Source organism: Phoxinus phoxinus, assembly GCF_949152265.1.
Source record: "Phoxinus phoxinus genome assembly, chromosome: 7".
NCBI lineage: Eukaryota > Metazoa > Chordata > Actinopteri > Cypriniformes > Leuciscidae > Phoxinus > Phoxinus phoxinus.
In genome coordinates, this window is record NC_136882.1 from 36,771,371 (window position 1) to 36,791,561 (window position 20,191).

The following is a 20,191-nucleotide window of genomic DNA, read 5'->3' on the forward strand; positions in this document are numbered from 1 at the left end:
GTCTCACATGGTGGTTTTAAATGATTTTATCTGTTCACCAAAGGTTAATCCTGTCATTCCTAAAGTGCATTAGAAAATCTGACAAGTCTTTGCTTTAGAAAAATCTTTGTAAATTCTCAATGTTATGCATGGATTTATACTGAATAAACGCAGACCTCTTTAAAGCAAATCAAGCAGTGGACTGAATACAACTTACTTTAAAGGCAAGAATGACTCTTTTTAAATTGTGCGTGTACCAGGTCTTAGAGGCTGTTGATTCATTTTTGCTTTCTACAGTGCTGCTTTTCCATTGTTTTTCATGCACTAGATTGACATATTTATCTTGCATCTTTTACCGTGTCTAGCACGATTCTCAAAATCTTGCATTTTCCCCCGTTTCCATGACCCTGCAAACAATGTCAAATGTGTTGCAAACATTTTTTCACATTGATTTTAGAGTTGACATGATATGAAAACTCACCATATCTTTTTTTCTAAATGCATAATGTAGATCTTATGGTAAACAATTCATCCGTGCATATGTTGCATTTTTAGAAGAAAAATATAATAATTTTGTCCTTGTAATGGTTGATCAGAATGTCATAACTGGACCTTGCTGTGAAGGTGACTTCTGTCTGGTGATGCAGGATTCATCTGCTTCCACTTTCAAAGTGGTCATGGCATGGCTTTTTAATATGTTCCTTGAGGTTCAATTACAATTTTAATAAAGTTTTTTGCACACAAAAAAAAAACAGATATGTGATATATGTAAGGGATATTGACATCCAGCCGGTGGTTCTCTCAAAATACCCCCCCCCCCACAGGATGATTCGCATCTGGGTCTTGATCAGCGTGAACGGGGTTACTTTGAGAGAACCACCGGCTGGATGTACATGATCCCGCTTATTACACGGCTACTTGCCTCATAAGTAAATAATTAGACATGAAATATTGATCTGAGTTGAAATATTGTATTATGTCTTTAAACGCAAAGCTTCCGCGGAGAGAGCAGCTGCAGCGCAGCAAGTTCAAACTAGACGGATATTTAAGAGATACGGTATACAGTCTTACCACTTATTACACAGCATTTCACCACATAAATAATTATGGGGATAAGATAAATTGATTTGAGGTGAAACTGTTTTAAAATCGTACCTGTTTGTATCTCATAATCCAACAGTGTACAAAACAATAGTCACAAAATGGCAGCAGCAGCGTTTGTACGAAACAAGAGAGAGCGAGTCCACGAAATATTGATTCGACTGAGTTTTAATATTTTATTAGCTCAACAAACGCAAAACTTCCACGAAGAAAAAACGTTCATAGCAAGCGTATAGCACTGCTGACTGCAGTGACCCGGATGAGCCTGCGTTTTCTGTTTTCAGCAGTTGTTATCTGGGAATAACTTACCGCTGGATGCCGCTTCAGAGCCGTGTAATAAAAAAAAAAATATATATATATTAGGGTTGAAAATAATCGACTAATTCTGACCCTCTGAAATTTGAATTTTTTTAATGGGAGTAAACAGCTCCGATTATGTCATTGGATAGGAAACGGTATCAATGCTATTGCTTGCTATTGCACATGAGTGTGTTATAAAAAAGCATCCATATAAAACAGTCATTTACAGACAAAGCATTATTAAATAATTGACTAACAGTTTATGATGCAGCTGCTGTCAGATTCAATACAGTCGGCTGCCTCATCTTTCAACTAAAGTTTCTTTGCGAACTCTCCATTACACAGAGATGCAAACGATCTGTTAAACTTGACGCCCCAAAGTGAACGCTCTTTCACTCTTGCGTTTGTCCAGTTGTCAGAAACTGAACACACATCTGTATACTGTTTCAGTGTAGACAGCATCAGCGATTATAATGGCTTCTCTTTGCTTTTGACGTGACGCTCACATCCAGCGTAGGCAAATGTCATGAAGCGACTGAATGCCAGTGGGCGGGTCTATGGTGTGAGGATGTATAACTATTCGTCAATATCTGACTCTGGAGGCGGGCATATGCAAATATATTTGCCTGTGTGACATCACATTCCCACAATATTAAAAAGAGCCGTTTTTGGAGCTTGATTAAATACTGTAATAATTAAATACTTTATAATGAGGAGGACCAATTCATAGAACCAAGTCCCACTCCCCACCCTACATTTATTTATTTTTTGATAATCTATTAAATTAATCTTCTAAATGCATCACAATATGGGAGAAAAGATCTGACGCTGCTTTCGTTTCATTGCACATTTATTTCTATAGCACTTTATACAACACAGATAGTTTCAAAGCAGCTTCACAGGAAAAAAACTGGAAAATAACAGAATCTATGATGCAAACTTTTCAAATAATGAGAGAAATTCAAAATCTGCTGTAAAGCAAGACAGTAGTGTTAGGGGTGGTGCAGAGACAACAGGGACCCAAGAGCAGATCAATTGAAAATGGAATTTATTGTCCAAAAGGTTGAAGCAAAACAAAAACACAAAAATAAATGGTAGCCGAGCCACCAATAAAGAGGGCGAGGCAGAGTCGAAATCCAATGGACAGGCTGGGGTCGAAATCAGAAGCGAACCAAACGTTTCAAGGAAAAAGCCAAGGCAATAGTCCAGAACAGGCAGGGGGTCAAAAACCGGGAGAGCAAGCTGAGTCGAGACAGGGAACAGGAACTAGGCAAATAAACAACAAAACAGGATTAAATAATCAGGCAAGGCTTTAAGGTTTAGAAGCAACCAAAAACAAGACTTTCAGGCAAGAGGACAGTGGTGAAACGGACGGAAACCAAGACACACTGACAGAGAACCAAAGAAAGAGAGAAGCATAAGTAGTGGAGAAAATCGGTGCAGAAATGGGAAACAGGTGTGCGAGTAATGAGAGTGAGGCACTAATCAGAATGGGATTCAGCTGTGATGGTAGAGTGAGGTGAACTGACAATCAAGACACGAGACAAACACAGCAGAAAGGCTGAAGATCAAACCAGAGTCCTGACACAGTAGTGTCATTAGGCAAGGCAAGTTTATTTATACAGCACATTTCATACACAGTGGTAATTCAAAGTGCTTTACATAGAAGAAATTAAAATAATTACATAAATAATAAAATAAATAAGAATAATTAAAACAGTTTGGAAAATAAAATACAGTGCAAACAGTCGGACGAACAGTGGCACAGTGCTCATTCAGTAAATGCAAAGCTAAACAGTGGTAATTCAAAGTGCTTTACATAGAAGAAATTAAAATAATCAAAAGAAATAAGAATAACCCTATCTGAGATGGAAGTGATTGAGCAGGTTTGCGGTGCCACTGGACCTACAATCCAGGGACGTCCTCTGCTGGGGTGGTGTCTTACACCAGTATTGCCCAATGGGGCCCCACAGAGCACGTTTCACTTTTGCTGTTTTAAACAAACAGCGAATCTCTATACTCTCCGTAGTATAGATAATCTTCACTCGCCTCGTCGGAGTGAAGCTCTCCCGTTCCCCTTCAAAATCTCTTCCAATCAGACAGCCCTAAAAATGTATAAAATCTTCCTGAATCACAGTTTGGAAAATAAAATAATAAAATACAGTGCAAACAGTCGGACGTATTTTACATCAACCGGTAGCTATTGTAGATCTTTCTTTTAAAAGAATCTTCTTACGACTTCCATCTATCAACTTTCTTTTCTCTTTCATTTACTTGCACATTCTTTTCACTTTCCTTAGCCCTGCATTCACATTCTTAGTTCTTTCTCAGACAAAAACGTTAATATCGTCATTCAAATACTGTTCTACAATGCTCATTCAGTAAATGCAAAGCTAAACAGAAGTGTTTTGAGTCTGGATTTGAATGTGGCTACTGTAGGAGTGCACCTGATCTCTTCTGGAAGCTGGTTCCAGCTGCGGCTGGCATAATAGCTAAAAGCGGACTCGCCGTGCTTTGAGTGAACCCTTGGTATTTCTAGTTGATGTGATCCTAATGATCTGAGTGATCTGTTGGGTTTATATTCAGTGAGCATATCTGCAATGTATTGAGGTCCTAGGCCATTAAATGATTTATATACCAGTAATAATACTTTAAAATCAATCCTAAATGTGACTGGGAGCCAGTGTAAAGACCTGAGGACTGGTGTGATGTGTTCAAATGTTCTGGTTCTGCTCAGCGTTCTGTACGAGCTGCAACTGTCTTATGGTCTTTTTGGGAAGGCCAGTGAGGAGTCCATTACAATAATCCACCCTGCTGGTGATGAAAGCATGCACAAGTTTTTCTAAGTCCTGACTGGAAACAAAGCATCTAATTCTTGCAACATTTTTCAGATGATAGTATGCTGATTTAGTTATTGCTTTGACATGACTACTGAAGCTAAGGTCTGACTCTAGAGACACACCAAGATTCCTGACTTGATTTTTAGTTGTTTGACCTCTAGAGTGAAGGTATTCATTATTCAGCTTAAATCAGTTCGGTGTTGATTCAGTGTTTGTGTAAAGTTAATCAATTATGAAACAAGTTCAGTTCAGTTATAAGGATCTCTACAGACAGTAATAGTGTAGTTTTTCTGCTCAAGTTAATTCTGTGGTGTGACTTGTTTATAACGCCAGGTTCACTTCATCACAAATGTGCCTAACATTATTGTGAATATTATAATCAATACAATATGCTCGGCTGAGCCTGAGACGCTATTGAGATCTTAGCTCACTTTTATAGTACAGGAACAGTATGAATGCAAAGGAGATCACTTTTTATTCCACTTAAAATAGTTTATTTTCGAACATCCATCATATTTATTCAGCGCTTATATATATATATATATATATATATATATCACATTTCCTTTTGTAGGGCGCTGTAGACACTCTTTAACTTTACCGTCTATTACTCATTTACCTTTAAGGACTGTTTATATTTACTCTGATAAGGAGCAGCAAGAACCCCGCTCGTTTTATTACCTTGTGACTTTAACAGGTTAGGTCTGGTAAATGCTTGTCAGAGAGATTTATAGAGCCAGTCCTCGAGAGGGGTTTTCCTCCTCCTCTCTGTCTTTTTTTGTGTGTGTGTGTCTTGTAGGTCTCTCTTACTGATTAAACAGTGGATCGTTTACCTCATTTGGAGATGATGTCACTGTGGGTGGCTGTGATTGGCTGAAAGGATTGCTAGCCCCGCCCCTGCTGGGGAGCATTGACCTCCTTTTCCTCTCTGAAAGAGGACTGGCGTGTCCTCCCTCGTTCCTACCAATCTGCCTTTCACACACACACACTCTCTCGCTCTCAACCCCCATCCATATACCTTACAGGCTCCTTCCTGTTCTTCAGGACCTTTCACTCTGTGACTTTGAAGAAATTAATATGTTTGACTTAAGAAACTATTTTAATAAAAGGGTATATTAGACTTCCAACAAATATGATCTGGTCAAGCTCAGACACTTAAGCTTTATGGCTTATGACCAAAGTTAGTCATTTGTTTTCCCTGTGTCTTGGATTTTTAAATGCAAAAATGTGCCCGTTAATGTGCATTATTCATCATTAATGCCCTTTTCAGCTGACATACTACATTTTCTCAATCTCCTGTTTTACTCAGAATTATAAGTCAATTATAAGTCATGTTTTTCAAACAGTGTAATTTTAAAGTTTAAAGCTCACCATAACTATTTTCTTAGGCCCTGTTTACACCTGGTATTAAGATGCGTTTTGGTCGATCGGATCGAGGGAGACACATTCCCGTTTACATCTGGTGTTTAAATCCGTCTCTTTTGTCCACTTTCATCCACTTCTTTCCTGATTTCTTCAACGGAAGGGTCTATGTCTGGGAAAATGTACAGCTTTACACACGGAGACATCAGCTTTAGTTTTTGCTCTGACAGCCGAAAAATCACGAACGCTGTGAGTGTGTGTTAGAAATCAGGAATGCTGAGAGAACATTGTGCTTGGTGCGTTTTTCATCTTCAAACCAAACTTGGGTCTCTAGCCGACAAAGTTAAAATCCCGTCTGGCTAGCGCGCTTCCCATAATGTTTATGTTTTGGTCAGTAGACGGAGAGTAGACCATCTTTTGAGCGTTTAAGCTACAAAAACAATCTGGTAGAATGCGTTTTGCGACTACCTCTGGAAGTGGTTGAAAGTGGACAAGCTCAAAACCTTTTAGACCCCATTTACTTGCATCTTAATACCAGGTGTGAACAGGGCCTAAATGCATATTTGTCTATGCTGTTTTTTTCCCATCAGAATGATATAATTTCCTGGAGGATGATGCCATTCAGGAACTGACATAGCTATGTTTCCATCACCCTGTTTTTATGTGCGTTTTGTAGTATCGCATTTGGGGGGGGAAATCCCTTAATCCGCAAAGGTGCTATTTGACTTTAATGCAAATAATGTGAGATTTTGCCAAATTTGCCAAATTTACGCATTTGCCAAATAAATTCTGACATAGCACACATTATATCCACGTGACTGATAGGCTATTTCCTCATGATGGGAATTCCGGCTCTTTTTAGGGAACCGAACCGGATAATTTGGCTCAGCTCAGTATACATTTTGCGTGTGTTACTCATCTTGTTTTCTGACCCGATATTAATGATGATCTTCTCGCCACACTGCTCGACCACACACACTCCATGCAGTGACTGTTAATGTGTAATTCAAAATATGGATAAAGACGATAATACTGCATAAATAACATTAAAACTAACTACACAGCAGTGGGGTAGATATTTCTCTAACGGCAATGAGGTATAATGACAACAAGCGCTTTTAGGTCCCAGAAAAAGCGCTATATAAATGTAACTTATTATTATACAATTTTTTGAATGAACTGTACCTGTGATGTTATGATTAAATAAAACAAATAAATATGATTTCATGAAATAAAGGAAGAAGATAGCAGAAGTGACTCACTTTCTCGCTCTCTCTCGCCCTTCACCCACCCTGTGCAACATCAGTCCGGGTTGACCCGTCGGGTCTCGCATTTAACCAGCAGTTTTATAATTGCTTGCTGGGATTTATGCAGAGGGCAGGGGCCTGTCAAGATAGTGTGAATAGGAAGGTGGGGCAAATCTTGTGACTTTTCTGCCCCCCTCCCCCTCCGGTGTGTGTACGCGGGGGGCAGCCGGCGCGGGACTCACCCCCGCTGGATAAACGGTGGCAGGTGATTGGACAGAGCCATGGTGACATGCATCAGCGGAGCTCTCTCTAATTACCTCACTTGAGCTCGGCTGCGGAGAGAGAGAGGAAGCTCGCTGATCCCCGGCTGATACTTGCGTTTATGTTTTATGTTCACTCAACTCTTGAGAAATGCTGTGCGCACAGCCCTACATAAGCTGCCGAGCTTGTCCCAAATCTCAGCCCTGCCTGGCGCCCAGCACAGGGGTAAGTTGCACTCAAATGCCAATTTACTCGTTTTTTTTGTGTGAATGTGTGCGTGTGAAATTGATGCGAGGGGTTTGAATCGCTGCTCTGTTTCTCTGTGGGATCATTGGAAAGCAATTCCCCGAAACTCTAACAGCTCTGAAAGGAATTATATTGGGTTGTTCAGCGCATCATATGAGGATATGAGGCGTAGCAGGGAACTCCAGCGCTCATGAAAGGGAACATTCATGACTTCTCCTGCCGCACAGGCTGTCTGCACTTTGAATGAACGGGTTGTTGCATGCTGTATATAGGGCATGAAGTGAAATTTAGTTCAGAATGTCCTTGTGGGATGGTAAAGGACTGTGTGTATCCAATGATCATCACTATAAGGTAAAATGGCAGGAGCTTGTTGCAGTGTGACAGATTAAGACTCTTCCTTTACATGGAAAAACTGAATCCGTGATTGTGTTCATAATAGTATGCTAGCGCTCTGCTCTTACTTTTGCTTTACTGTGTATACTGTGTATGTATGTGCCTTTTCTGATTTGTTCAAAGGTTCAGTTTACTGTAGAGCTTATGTGGTTTACTGTATCCCACAATGCAATCCGCTTGACTTGACCTTCCATTTTCAGCATGATGAATGAACCGGAAAATATACAGTATCTGCATCTCTTTCCTGCTAAAAGTAAAAAAAAATAAAAAAAATAAAAAAAACACAATTGGATTAAAAACGCAAAATAGCTATTTATTATAAGACCATGTGACACCTACTGCTTAAACTGTTAAAAATCATCATATTATAATGATTTTTAAAGGATCATGTGACACTGAAGACTGGAGTAATGATGATGAAAATTCAGCTTTGCATCAGAGAAATAAATTACTTTTTTAAATATATTCAAACAGAAAACAGTTGGAATAATATTTCACAACATTACTGTTTTTTTTTCTGTATTTTTGATCAAATAAATGCAGCCTATGAGCAGAAGAGACTTCTTTCAAAAATATTTGTAAAAACTTATTGTGTTATTCATTCATTCATTTAAAAAGTTCATACGGTGTGTTTTCTAGTAAGCAGTACGCTAGTGTTCCCGTCTGAATACAGTAAAAAGCTCTTTCTGTTCATTTGTTGCAGGTAATCAAAGTGTACAGTGAAGACAACACCAGCCGAGCGGTGGAGGTGCCCAGTGACATCACTGCCCGGGACATCTGCCAGCTGTTCATCCTGAAGAACCACTGCATTGATGACCACAGCTGGACCCTGTTCGAGCAGATCCCGCATCTCAGTATCGGTAAGCTGCTCTTTTCTGAGTCAACAAGCATTTGAACAATAACAGAAACGTAAGCAAAAAAAGTGCAATAAATGGATGAACTGAATATTTTGGTGTGTTGTCCTCGAATGTAATGCATTTCAAGTAAAGGGCATAGAAAAAACTTTCATCATCAATTTAAACTGATTATTATTAGAAGGATGTATTCTGATTCTAGAGAGGAGGTATAATAAAAGTCCATGGGCCCTATTTTAATGATCTGAAATCTTCATGGACACCACAATGATTTCCCTCGTGTGGTAATATTTTTCCTTGTAATTATGTATGGTTTGCAAAAATATGAACTGCTGCGTCTGTGTAGATGAGAGAAGCAAAGTATATGCGCGTTGTGCACACGCTACATTATGGCCAAGCACGCGCCCTTAACATAGCATCTGAATAACGTGCCACTGTCTTTACACTAGGTGTTTCCTGATCAGTTGGGGAATTGTTTTCTGAAACTGCAAAATAGCACCAGGGAACGTTTGCGCCGGAACACGCCTCCACTTTTCTCTGAACCGAGCACAAGTTCATTCCCTAATTTACCGACGTGCGTCTGTGGAGGGAAAAGTCCGCTGTGCGTCGGGTGTAAAATAGGAATGATACTTGCGTCGGCGTACATAGTCATTTGCGCTGGGTGCAAGATAGGGCCCCATATGCGTTATTTGTGTTATATGTTTTCTGAAGCATTTTATTCACTCAAAATCGTTACATCCACTCTAGTGTTATTTTAGTATGATGGTATTCATCCATCGTCTCTTTCATTTTGGCATGTTTAAAAGCTGTGTATGGAAGAGCTTCTGTGTTCCTATTGGTCAACTCCACATTTGGGACAAAACCCGTCATGCTAGTGTTTCTGTCGGGACGTCATGAAGCATCGCAGACACACCGTTGGTTGACGTCCACTGTGGCACACTATACAAGATAAAACGATCAATTCTTGCGTCCCGACACCAATTGTCTTTTATGAATCACCACGACACCCTACGTCAACTAGATCATGCCATAATTAGGGTGATATCATGTAGTCTGAACCTGGCGTTAGTTGAGAAGTGATTCTGATACAGTAATTAAACACAGACTTTGCACGCTGGTTTCCAGATTGGTGTGAATGAGCCAGTCAACAGTCTCCGTCTGCACACATTCGAGCAGGGTGTTCCTCTTCCCGGGGTTAAAGACGCCACCTGCATTATTTATATCTTCTTGGTAACATGTCTCATTGCAGGAGTTTCACACAGGTAGCAGTGCTAGTGGGAACACATGGCAGGATCCCTGTGTGTCGTCTCCAGTGTTGTGCCTGAACGCGTTCATATTTTGGGCGAACGTGAACTGAACGTACTGTATTACTGCCTGATGAACGTTACTGTGAACTCGTTCATTCTGGTGTCGGTGAACGGCACGCTCTCTCAGTTTAACTTCGTTCAATAGGTTGCCAGATTTCTATAGAGCCTTCCCGACAAAAAACGGCTAAAACACCCCGTAAACGGGCCTTAATATGTAGCGGAAAAAAACACCCAATCTGGCAACACAAGCCACCAGTGTCTACCGACTCTCTTGTTCGATCTCGTTCATCAAAATCTTCAACAAATCTTTTTTCCCCCGAGTCATTTCGTTCATTTAAGGGGCTTTAAATGTTATACTATTAACTGGCAAATTCCCCGAACACATCCACTTACGCAATCTTGATCATATTCTGAATTATTAAATCATTATAATGCAGTCAAAAATCGTTTACAGGGAACATAAATAATTACTTTACCTTCCGAGTCTTTCGTTCATTTACGAATGGATTCATGAACGACTCATCACTAAAATCAAAACAAAAAGCAGCATGTAGGCGTCGCATGATCATTTCAACGAGTTTTATGACAAGGTCGGTGAGGATGGGAAACACCTGACGCATAGCTTCAGTGTTAAAACTGATCAAATAATTGCTGTGGTTTGAAAAATAATAGCTCGCAGCAACATGAAAAAGAAAAGAACTATGAACTAGACTAGTTCATTTTTGAAACTGTGAACTATGACCTGAACTAGTTTAGTTAATTTGTGAACTGAACTTTGAACTAGTTCATGTAGAAGGTGAACTTTCCCAACACTGGTCGTCTCCATTCAGAACAGCCCAAATTGGGATCTTGATGCATGTTATTCCCTAATGACTCAGAGTGAAATTGATTTAAATGCACTTTTTATTGGGCTATTAGTTTCCTAAAGATGCCCTTTGATTGTGCTGTGTTCGTTATAAAATCAGATTTGGTATATTCCTACTTAGATATCTCTGACTTCCATTGGCAGACGCTCGTAAAATGACGTATCGAGAAACAGAATGGCTCTGGCTTGCTTAGTTGGAGACACTTAATATTCAGAAGTATTATTGATCTGACTGTAGTGATGCTGTATTATGAGAACTGAACTGAGCTGGACGATGGCATCATATTTTCCAGAACTGCTTTGTAGATGAAATGAACTACTTTAATAATTGATGATCTTTACAACGAAACTGACCTGACTTCAGCTGAACAACAGTCGAAATGCATCATTTTATAAATATTGAGATATACTAATAAGATGACGTAGCTCATTTGGTCATAGCCAATGCTAACAACATCATTGCATTATAGCAGTGAGGATCTCTGGCCGTTCACTGCAGGAACGCTATGGGAATTAATTAGTATTAGATAACACTAACAGTGGTCGAACTCTTCCAGATGGCTGCTTCTAAACAGATGCTTTCCATTTAGTCATTAAACATGCATTTAGGGTTGCAGGAGCTGAATAATATTTAATGATAAAGTGGAATAACAAGCTCCCCCGCACATCATTCTCACTACTATTGAAGGTTGCTCATTATCAAGGCATAATTTTTGAAAAGAGTGTTAATAATTAATCCGTCAAGCCCACGGAGCAGTGGGATGGTGAAACTGAAAGCTGGAAACAAACGAGGGCAGTAAAATCTCATATTATCAAAAGAACTGACTCTGTATTTTGATTGGATAAGCAGAATTCAAAGCGAGTGTGCCATACATGTCCTGAAAAGCCAAAGCATTTCGATCACCCTGGAGGCTGGCTGGAGTATAGATCACAGTTCAACCCCACCCTCTCCATATGGGACGCGAGCCAAACTTAAATGGGTGGTATAATGCCCTTTTCACAAGATGTAAAATAAGTCTTCAATGTCCCCAGAGTGTGTGTGAAGTTTCAGCTCAAAATACCCCACAGATATTTGTATATAGCATGTTAAAATTGTCACTTTTTGAGGTTGAGCAAAAACGCCTCGTTTTGTGTCTGTCCCTTTAAATGCAAATGAGCTGCTGCTCCCGGCACACAGGGGGCGGAGCTTCAACAGATCGTGTCCTTTTACCTCACATACACAGACACGCTTTTAGCTTTTTATGTTCAAACCGGAGTCAGACAATGGAGAGACTCAAGAAGAAGTGACAACATGTAGAAGCAACAGGACATTTCTGAATGGTTAAGCTGATGGGTTTATGCAAATTTTAGGGTTGGTGATGTCACTAACCCGGGAGGAATGTCGTGTAGTTCCTACCAGCCGTTTGTTGTAGTCCTTAAAAAACGATTTCTTTAAAAGCAAATATCTTCCTTTGCTTTGAACTTTGAGCGTTGTAACTTTGCACATGTTTGTAGCGCTCTTAACACAGGCGCGCACATTATGCACGTGTTTCGTTGACACGGCTACATTAACAAATGTCCGTACACAGGAAGACAGATGTCATGGTAATATTTTACATGTATTTTAATCACAAAAACGATCATTTGCATCAAGTGAAAGCATTAGGCACATTGGCTACCTACATAATAAGCTGTTTTAAATTTAAAATGTTCAATGCCTTATCTCGCTGATGTGACCGAGCCCGACCCGAACCCGTTAGTCAGACAACCCGAACCCGAACCCGAACATAATTTCTAAATATCTGTCCGAACCCGGCCCTGCCCAGCGGGTCCCGTCGGGCTCGGGTCGGGTATCCATCCTCTAATGCAGATGTATGTTCAAGTGTTAGTTTTCCTAATAAATTTGGTGTTAGTCTGTATTTTGATGCTATAAAAAACGGGGCGTAAAATCATGATTGACAGTCTGTTCTTTAATGCACATAATCTGCTTCAGTGCACATGTAAGGTAATCCATAAGCATGCACTAAACTGACTTTTGTTTTTGATTTCCAGAGAGAACCATAGAAGACCATGAGTCAGTTATGGAGGTTCAGTCTGGCTGGGGCATGGACTCACAATGCTGTCTGTACTTCAGGAAGAATTATGCCAAATACGAGTTCTTCAAGAAGCCTCTTGTAAGTGTGTGTTGTTCGGTACAGTGTTCCCTACAATAAGGACGGCAATACCTTTGATCTTGCTGGGACATTTTTTTTTGGTCCCCATGAGGAAGACATCTTAGAAATCTTACTCCGTGATTATACTCAGAGTGATCAGTGATTTTACACAGATTATACTCAGATTTCTGAAAATGTAAAAATGCAGAAAGTTTTCTGTGTTGGGTAGGATTGGGGTTAGGGGATAGAAAATACAGTCTGTACGATATAAATATATAATATAAAATACTATGTCTATGAAAATTCCTCATAAAACATGGAAACCCCAACGCGTGTGTGTGTGCGTGCGTGTGTGTGTGTGCGTGTGTGTGCGTGTGTGTGCGTGTGTGCGTGTGTGTGTGTGTGTGTGTGTGTGTGTGTGTGTGTGTGTGTGTGTGTGTGTGTGTGTGTGTGTGTGTGTGTGTGTGTGTGTGTGTGTGTGTGTGTGTGTGTGTGTGTGTGTGTGTGTGTGTGTGTGTGTGTGTGTGTGTGTGTGTTTGTGTGTGTGTGCTGTAGCCCTTATAATGTATAATTGATTTGCTGAAATTTAGCCAAATATCCAGAGTTACCTATTCAAGGTCATTAAAGATTGAAACACTGAGACACACAATAGGGCTTTTTTAATTGTGCTGGTTAAGAATTCAAGGTAATGCCTGAGTAATCAAGCACAGATCACTAAATCCTGTGATTTTAAAGGACGAGGATCCTAATGGTGGATTTAACAAAGGTGCTTTAAGGGATTTCTTTCAGAGCACACATAAAATGTCTCTAATACCTGACAGATTGAATATGTGTCTTGAGAAATTGCACTTGTTTCTGTGACAGTAAACAACTAAAAAAAAATAGAGTCAGTGGAGTTGTTTGCTTACAAATAAAATTCACCTCAGAGTTATTTGTGTGAAGATTATGAAGAATGTTTTTCTTTTTCTTTTTTTGGGTCATTGCAGGACTTTTTCCCAGAGCACATGGTGTCTATATCGAGCGAAACCAATGGAATCATGAACCACTCACAACTCATACAGGTGATGATCTTCATATTGTTATTATTAAATGTGCATAGAGTCATTTTTTCTTTTATCTTCTGCTAGCTAGTTTTCTTGGGTGTTTATACAGGCACATATTGATATGTGACCCTGGACCACAAAAAAGACAAAAATTTTATGAAATTGAGATTTATACATCATATGGAAGCTGAATAAAAAAAGTGTTCCATTGATGTGTGGTTTGTTAGGATAGAACAATATTTGATAACTATTTGAAAATCTGGAATCTGTTGTCCATTTATGATCGCAATTGTGCTGCATTCACTCACAAAAATTAATGTTTTATATACAGTATTTACAGTAGGAAATTTGCTAAATATCTTCATGGAACATGATCTTTACTTAATATCCTGATCATTTTTGACATAAAAGAACAATCGGTAATTTTGACCCGTACAATTTATTGTTGGCTTTATTTATTATTAGAATATGGTGCAAAAGTTCATTTAATTCAGTAATTCAACTTAAAAGGTGAAACTAATATGTTATATAGACTCATTACATGCAAAGTGAGATATTTCAAGCCTTTATTTGTTATAATTTTGATGATTATGGCTTACAGCTTATGAAAACCTTTTCACAATATTCTAATTTTGAATTTGGGGTTTTCCTAAATTTTCACCTGTTTGTTTGTTTGTATATCAATATATGTATATATATATACAGGAGTTAGATAAAGGGTTTGTTTGAGCATGTTGTGTCTGACGTTCCTCCTGCAGACCTTCCTCAGTTCCAGTTCTTGTCCTGAGATTCACGGGTACCTCCACGCCAAAGAGCATGGCAGGAAATCATGGAAGAAGTTCTACTTCGTGTTAAGAAGATCAGGATTGTACTTCTCCAACAAGGGCACATCAAAGGTGTGTTCAGATCCGTCACACACCTGCTCTGCGCTCGCTAAAACTCTCCGTCCTTTGATGTCAATGCCACAAAGTCTGCAGGGATTAGCTTTAATTGTTCACAATACCACTTGCTCTTACTTATTAGATTCCCTTAAAGGTGAGCCGTGCGCCGTGAGCTGCGAGATTATGCAGAAGATCAAGAGCTGTTGGTTTGTAGGAGTTCATTCAGGTGCTGTCGTTCTGACTCTTATCTGATGCAGTCGAGATGTGATAGTCAGATCTAACAGTGCAGATTTATGGGGCTTTACTCAGGAAAACTGGTAGAGCCGGATTGTGTGTAACACTCCTGGTATGCCAAGTGCTGAACGCTTCAAAGTCACACAACAGGTGAGCTGTGTACCTGCACACTACTGTGCCAACCCTCATTCTTTTCTCTTTTTTTCTTTTCTTTTTTTACCACAATAGAGCTTTTGTTCAGAATATAAGAGGAACTCGCTGTCCACTTCATGATATCAGGCTTTTTCTGTGGGCACTTTTAGAAAATAAACTCTCATGAAACACTTTCCATACACTCATTGCTTTTTTTAATGTGTCCACCAACAGTGTGCAAGAGTGGACATACTGTACATGCATCAGAGGAGAATTCTGAGAGATCCCAACACATCTCACATAGCATTTTATGTATCATAAATACACCCACTAGATTATTTTGAATGCATAATTTGACAAAATAACAGCTTGATTGGGAATGATGCACTATCCATTTTTTGTCACTAAACACACACACACACGCACAGACACACGCGCGCACGCATGCACGCACACACACACACACACACATTTTTTTGGGGGGGTTTCCATGTTTTATGGGGAATTTTCATAAACATAATGATTTTAATATTGCACAGACTATATTTTCTCTCCCCTAAACACACACAAGCACACACAATCGCAATAGTAGTTGTATATTTTATAGTTACAGTATTATAACTATAAAATACACATATAAAGATTATATAATATAACACTTTTTTATAGTCATTATAGTAATTAGAAGTCTGGGTTTGAGACGCAATAAAACAATAAAATGTATAAAGCGTTTGAAAAGTAGCTAAATAAATAAATAAAAGGCTTGCTGGAAAGTCTCCAAGATGGCGTTAATGTGACCTTGATATAACAAAATATTTTTTTTAATTCATATTTTACAAAAATGATCATAAAACATAAAGGTATTGAAGAAACAGTTGAGTAATTCAGCCAAGCAATCAGACCTGTTTCAGATTTATTTATTTATTATTATTTTTGGCCATTATATTTTGGTGTCAAAGGTGAAAGAGTTCTGTCAGTTTGTGCGCCCACACCTTAGTCTAGTTCACTAGTCTGTCTCTGCGAGTTTGGAAACGAGACAGGTGAGGCTTATAAAGTAAGACAAAGCCCAGCTTTGTGTGTGTGTGTGTGTGTGTGTGTGTGTGTGTGTGTGTGTGTGTGTGTGTGTGTGTGTGTGTGTGTGTGTGTGTGTTCGTTCCTGTGTTCCTGGTAAACCCTACATTAAGGGGACAAAATGTCTGTATAAAAAGGAGCAAAACGGTGTATAAATCATACAAAATGTAGTTTTTTTTTATTTATTTTATATAAAAATGCAGAAAGATATCTGTTATTGGTAGGTTTAGGGTCAGAAGAAGAAAGAATATACAGTTTGTATAAACATGAAAACCCAACGTTTGTGTGTGTGTGTGTGTGTGTGTGTGTGTGTGTGTGTGTGTGTGTGTGTGTGTGTGTGTGTGTGTGTGTGTGTGTGTGTGTGTGTGTGTGTGTGTGTGTGTGTGTGTGTGTGTGTGTGTGTGTGTGTGTGTGTGTGTGTGTGTGTGTGTGTGTGTGTGTGTGTGTGTGTGCTTTTCTTTCTTTTGGTGTCTCGCTCTGGCTTTTCTTTCTCTTTTGACTCGCCTCACTAGCAGTGTTGCAGAGATAAAGCTCCTGTCATTGCAACACATTTCCATGTTATCTCCTGCCATGGATATGCACATTACACCCTCAGTGTTACCGAGCGGGCGAGAAGACGACAGCTGCCTTAGTCCCGGCTTGAGCTTTCAACATCGATTTCAATTCTGGAAAATAGTTCAAACGTGTGAAATAACAAATTCAACGAGGTTTAAAGCTGAGAGATGTTCTCAAATCCAATTTAGATACTTTTGTATTTTTGATAACCAATTTGAAAGCATGTGAAAGTGTAACTGAGCAGCAGTAGCTCAGCCTTCGAGATAAAGTGAGCTGAATTTCAACAAACCAGTGCAAGAAACACTGCCTGACTATTCTAGTGAAGTGTTCTGAATAAGAATCATGTTGTGATTCCTAACCCTGTGCCACAGGATTCCCAGTGGCGTTCTAAAGAGACCCCTCCTCGTGTGCACGGGTCAACTCTTTTGTCTCTGTGTGTCTGTGAACGCTCGCACATGCTCTTCTCTATATAACATTACACATTCCATGCGTGTCGCTCGTGTCCTGGCGGTCTGTGAGATGCCGTTCATATCTCACACGTTTGGATGTATTCTGCGCTGAAGCAGGCTTACTGCTGGAACCAATGGGTGTGAGCACACACACCTCTCATATACGCTCACGCGTCCAGTGTATTATGATAGATAATGTAATATTCTATATTACATTTTTTGTTACACATATATTACAAGTTTTATATATATTACAAATATATATATGATATAATGATGTCCGACCTTTTTTTATGCATCTTTTTTTGCATAAATAGAAACTGAAGTTTGACTTTTTTGCCAAATCATTTTATCAGTTAAATACCCTTAACCAAGTTTAGTGTTTTGTTCTTCCCTCATATTTAAAACATTAAAATATATATCAATCAATTATTTTCCATGTTTTGATTTTATATATATATATATGTGTGTGTGTGTGTGTGTGTGTGTGTGTGTGTGTGTGTGTGTGTGTGTGTGTGTGTGTGTGTGTGTGTGTGTGTGTGTGTGTGTGTGTGTGTGTGTGTGTGTGTGTGTGTGTGTGTGTGTGTGTGTGTGTGTGTGTTAAGATACATATAAACACACACACACACACACACACACGCACACACACACTCTCTCTCTCTCTTGACGGTTCAAATACTGTTTTTATGGAATTCATATTTTTCTTTATCAAGGACACTTTAAATTATATTCTTTATAGTTTATAACAAAAAATAGAAAATAAATCTATTTTAAATAAATGCTGTTAACTTTCTATTCATCAAATAGTCTTGATAAAAATGTATCACTGTTTCTTTTCCACAAAATATTAAGCAGCACAACTGTTTTCAAATTTGATAATAATAATAATAAATGTTTCTTGAGCAGCAAATCAGCATATTAGAATGATTTCTGAAGGATCATGTAAAAATAATATTTAAAAATGTATTCAAATAGAAAGCAGTTGTTTTTAATTGTAATAATAATTCACAATATAACTTGGTTTACTGTATTTTGATCAAATAAATGCAACCTTGTTGAGAATTTTTCACTCTTTTAATTTCTATTTCACAATATTTAAACATCGTCTGAAAGTAATTATGTGTAGTAAATATTTACAAATTTTGGGGGAAAAAATCTGATTATGAACTGGGTAACAGAGGAGACAACTTTTTTTATTTTGGAGATAGATTGCTTGCTAATGTAGTGGTTAACTTGTGAATAAATGAAGTTTGTTTTTTGGATGTTGTATTATTTCTATTACTATAATTATTCTTTTCTCTTTTCTGAAGGAACCCAGACACTTGCAGTTCATTGCAGAGTTCGGTGACAGTGACATCTACACATTATTATCAGCCAAAAAGGTTTACGGTGCCCCGACCGACTACGGCTTCTGTGTGAAGGTAATTCAGTGCAAATAATCTTCAGGAAATCACACACAGTTTGGGGGATTTTTCCACATGCTTTATAATCAATCTCACTGTAATACTGCATTATACACAACCACAGCAGTCGAGGTCAGTGTTACCAGTGGTTTTATGATTTAATAACCCTCATAAGTCTCAGATCTATTGTTTATCGTGGGTTATATAAAAACTGCAATCAAACAATCTGTCTGGCTTCTTATCTTTCATGAACTTTGTATTGTGTCTGTAGCGTTACAAACATTGATCTCTGCTCTGACACGTGTGACTGAGAATTATAGTAAAATAATCTTCAAACAATATCCAGGGTGAATTGTATGAGTTGAAGGATGAGTTATTTAGCCATAATGACAAACGCATATCGTATGGATATTTACTTAAACATAAATGGAGGTGTGATATTTCTTGCTGTTTTGTTATTTGAGAAAGATTGAGACCGTATAGTGATACAATACACATGAAACCTGAGCAAAGCTTCTGGGACAGTGATCAATTATACACTTTAGCAAAAATATTAGGCAATATAAGGCTAATTTATTTATATAACACACTTCATACAATAGTAAATTATTTTTATACAAATTATTTAAAAATAGTGGTCATAAAAGGGGAGATAAGAAATGGAAATTGATAAATAAATATATTGATAAAATAAATAAAGTGAAATGAATTCAAATGAAATATTGGTATATATTGAAAGGCATATATGCATATATATATATTTCTAAATCTAAGATTTTAAAGGACTGTTTATTCAAATAGATAAATAAAATATGTATTTAAAGGGGTCATATTATGCTTTTTTTTTGTTCCATGTTCATCTTTCTTTAGTGTGTAATGTTGCAGTTGAGCATGAAAACACTTTGAAAGTCCTCCAGCGTGAGTTATTCTCTATATCAGTGTCACTGTTTCTGAAACGCCTCCATTGTAGTCTTGAGTTTTTTTCCGGGAACGAACACGTCACAATATTCCTAATTTAAATAATTCATGCAGAATAAAGGGGCGGGGCCTGCTTGAGTTAGTTAGTAGTGTGTTGAAACTGGTGGTTATGGTGTGTATGTCACAACTCACTGGTCCAGCCGACCAATCAGAGCACAGTGTGCATTTCAGAAGGCGGGGCTTCATAGAGACAGGGACTAAACAGAGCGTTACTGGCAGACTGGGAAGAGAAAAGCTGCAACAATGTCAGATATGGGAAAAAAAAATAGTTTTTTGAACATTCAAACATGGAATTATATTCTAGTAGCCTAGAGCCCAAAAACAAAATCAAGACTTTGTAAAAGGGCTTAATATGGTCTCTTGAAAGGAAAACGGAGCTCTAAAGGGTTTGACGTCTCTTCATATCCAGGCAAGCAAGTCAAATTCTGCACGTGACCTGAAACTGCTCTGTGCGGATGATGAGCAAACCAGGACGTGTTGGGTTACAGCCATGCGCCTCTTCAAGGTGAGAACTCTCTCTCTCTCTCTCTCCCTGTCTCTCTCCCTCTCTCTGAGAGG

At 38.6% G+C, this 20,191-nt stretch overlaps 1 protein-coding gene across 6 annotated transcripts in view; it reads left to right on the forward strand.

Annotated features, from left to right (window-relative positions):
- Nucleotides 1-20,191, forward strand: part of grb14 (growth factor receptor-bound protein 14) — an 84,749-nt gene that overhangs the window by 55,009 nt on the left and 9,549 nt on the right. For 5 of the 6 annotated variants that reach the window (XM_079617605.1, XM_079617604.1, XM_079617603.1 and 2 more), the window contains 6 exons: nucleotides 8,433-8,589; nucleotides 12,787-12,908; nucleotides 13,874-13,948; nucleotides 14,689-14,826; nucleotides 18,563-18,673; nucleotides 20,043-20,138. In XM_079617605.1, the coding sequence (XP_079473731.1) occupies nucleotides 8,433-8,589; nucleotides 12,787-12,908; nucleotides 13,874-13,948; nucleotides 14,689-14,826; nucleotides 18,563-18,673; nucleotides 20,043-20,138 (699 nt within the window). Of the gene's footprint in view, nucleotides 1-7,149; nucleotides 7,316-8,432; nucleotides 8,590-12,786; nucleotides 12,909-13,873; nucleotides 13,949-14,688; nucleotides 14,827-18,562; nucleotides 18,674-20,042; nucleotides 20,139-20,191 lie in introns of those variants that run through there. The other variant, XM_079617607.1, reaches the window with a different exon arrangement.